Raw genomic sequence first — 2068 nt, forward strand, 5'->3', positions numbered from 1 at the left:
TCGAAACATTGTTATTCAGCCATTTAGCGTACTATAAAAATTGTATAAAAATTGGAAGATAATTATTTCTGCTTTTAGAGAGAGTATATAGACCCATATAAAAGATTCATGGACGTCTAGTCATTAGGCACATTTTAAATTTTTCTGAGGCAATATAGTAATTCACAGTTGAAATCACTAAAATATTTTGGTGTAAAATTTTATGTGACTCTTATGAAAGACTAATAATTCTCCATGAAGTCAGTTTGAAGATTCATGTCAAATTTAAAGAGTCAGGGAAAGGACAGAGTCAAGAGTTGCTCTTCCCCCTACAAATGGACCTCTTTGCTGCTTCCTTCACATCCTTGTTCCTCAGGCTGTAAATCAGAGGGTTCAGCATGGGAATGATCAAGGTGTAAAACACAGCAGACACTTTTTCCTGTTCCATGGAGTACTGAGAGCTTGGCTGGATATAACTAAAAGCCGTAGAACCATAAAGTAATGTCACAGCTGTCAGGTGTGAGGCACAAGTAGAGAAGGCTTTGCGCCTCCCCTCTACTGAGCGAATCCTCAGAATGGCAATGAGAATGTGGCTATAGGACACAATAATAACAATAAAGGTGAAAATAGCAATCACTCCAGAGAAGACCAAAAGCAGCATCTCATTGATGTGTGCATCAGAGCAAGAAAGCTTCAGAAGAGGGGGGACGTCACAGAAGAAGTGATTCACAATGTTTGGACCACAGAAGTCCAGTCTGAGCAGACCTATTGTGTGAGTCAGAGAATTAATGAGGCCACCCAAGTAACATGCCAGAACCATCTGAGTGCAGATGCGGTGGGTCATAATGACTGTATACATTAATGGCTTGGTGATTGCCACATAGCGATCATAAGCCATCATAGACAGGAGGATGCCTTCTGTGGTTACATAAACTGCAAAAAAGAAGCTCTGCAGAACACAGGCAAAGAATGTACTAGACTTGTGTTCTGATAGGAAATTGACCAACATCTTAGGAGCAAAGATAGTAGAGTAGCAGATGTCACAGAAAGAAAGGTTACTAAGGAAAAAGTACATAGGTGTATGAAGTTGAGCATTCAGCCAGATCAAGATAATCATACTCCAATTACCACCAAGAATGACAAGATAAATTATGCTGAAAATTAAGAAGAGGGGAACTTCCCAATTAGGATTTTCTGTTAAGCCAACCAATATAAATTCCTTCACACGTGTATGATTCCAAATTGCCATTGTTCAGTAGTCTATATTTTCTTGTTACAAAATAATAGCATGAGACTTAAGTGAATAATAGATAAATAGGAGGTTTTCCTGAGAATCTGATATCCATTATGGCTTAAGACACTGAGAGGTTACCCTGTGGTAGATGAAGCAATGAAAGAAATATCAATGGTAGTCCATATGTGTTCAATAAAGTCTATCCACGGAGACATAAAAACTGCAACTTGCATTAGGGTATTCCCTGCAATCAGGAAAAAATAAGAAATCTCTCCAATGTTAAAAATCTCTCAGAAGGTAGAGCTGAAATTTGAATTTAGAGGGTGGTGCAAAATCTCTGGTTTCTTCTCTAATATCCATTATCCTTCTGCTTAGGGGAAATATAAGCTTGCTATAATCTGTGACAAGGAAAACTTCAATATTCTGTGGACAGGCATTTGAAAGTACTTTACTTCTAGTGACCCTAAAAACACCTACTTCATTCAATACCATACCCCCACCCTCCTTTCTAAATATCTCCCTTCAAATACGTTCTTACCTTCTGCCTGGATCTCCGATACATGGAATCAATGCCATTTTATACAGGGAATCTGAGTAAGTGCGTAAAGATGGATAAATATTTTCATCTGTTCTTTTTTAAGTATGATTAAGTACTATGAGTGTCATTTTACATAACAATTATTGCCTTCACATTTTTGTTCAATTTCTTTTTGCATTCTCTTAGCATTGTCCTCATTATTAAAAATTATAGAATAATTTAGCACATTCAATGAAAATAGGAAAAAATGTAAGAAACACTAAAACCTTCGATTGTTGTCTATATATTTTCTTTACAAAAAGATGAGGTACAATTTC

General features: G+C 36.7%; 1 protein-coding gene across 1 annotated transcript; it reads right to left on the minus strand.

Annotated features, from left to right (window-relative positions):
* Positions 1-289: 289 nt before the first annotated feature.
* Positions 290-1228, minus strand: LOC126497757 (olfactory receptor 1052-like). Its single transcript, XM_050135937.1, has one exon. The coding sequence runs from the start codon at positions 1226-1228 to the stop codon at positions 290-292; it is 939 nt and encodes a 312-aa protein (XP_049991894.1).
* Between the last annotated feature and the right edge of the window lie 840 nt (positions 1229-2068).

This window comes from Alexandromys fortis, unplaced genomic scaffold, assembly GCF_014885135.2.
Source record: "Alexandromys fortis isolate MF-2015 unplaced genomic scaffold, M_Fortis_MF-2015_v1.1 scaffold_23, whole genome shotgun sequence".
Taxonomy (NCBI): Eukaryota; Metazoa; Chordata; class Mammalia; order Rodentia; family Cricetidae; genus Alexandromys; species Alexandromys fortis.

Bases quoted from the DNA above. Each gene is read 5' to 3' on its own strand.
- LOC126497757 (XM_050135937.1), bottom strand. From the start codon at position 1,228: ATGGCAATTTGGAATCATACACGTGTGAAGGAATTTATATTGGTTGGC.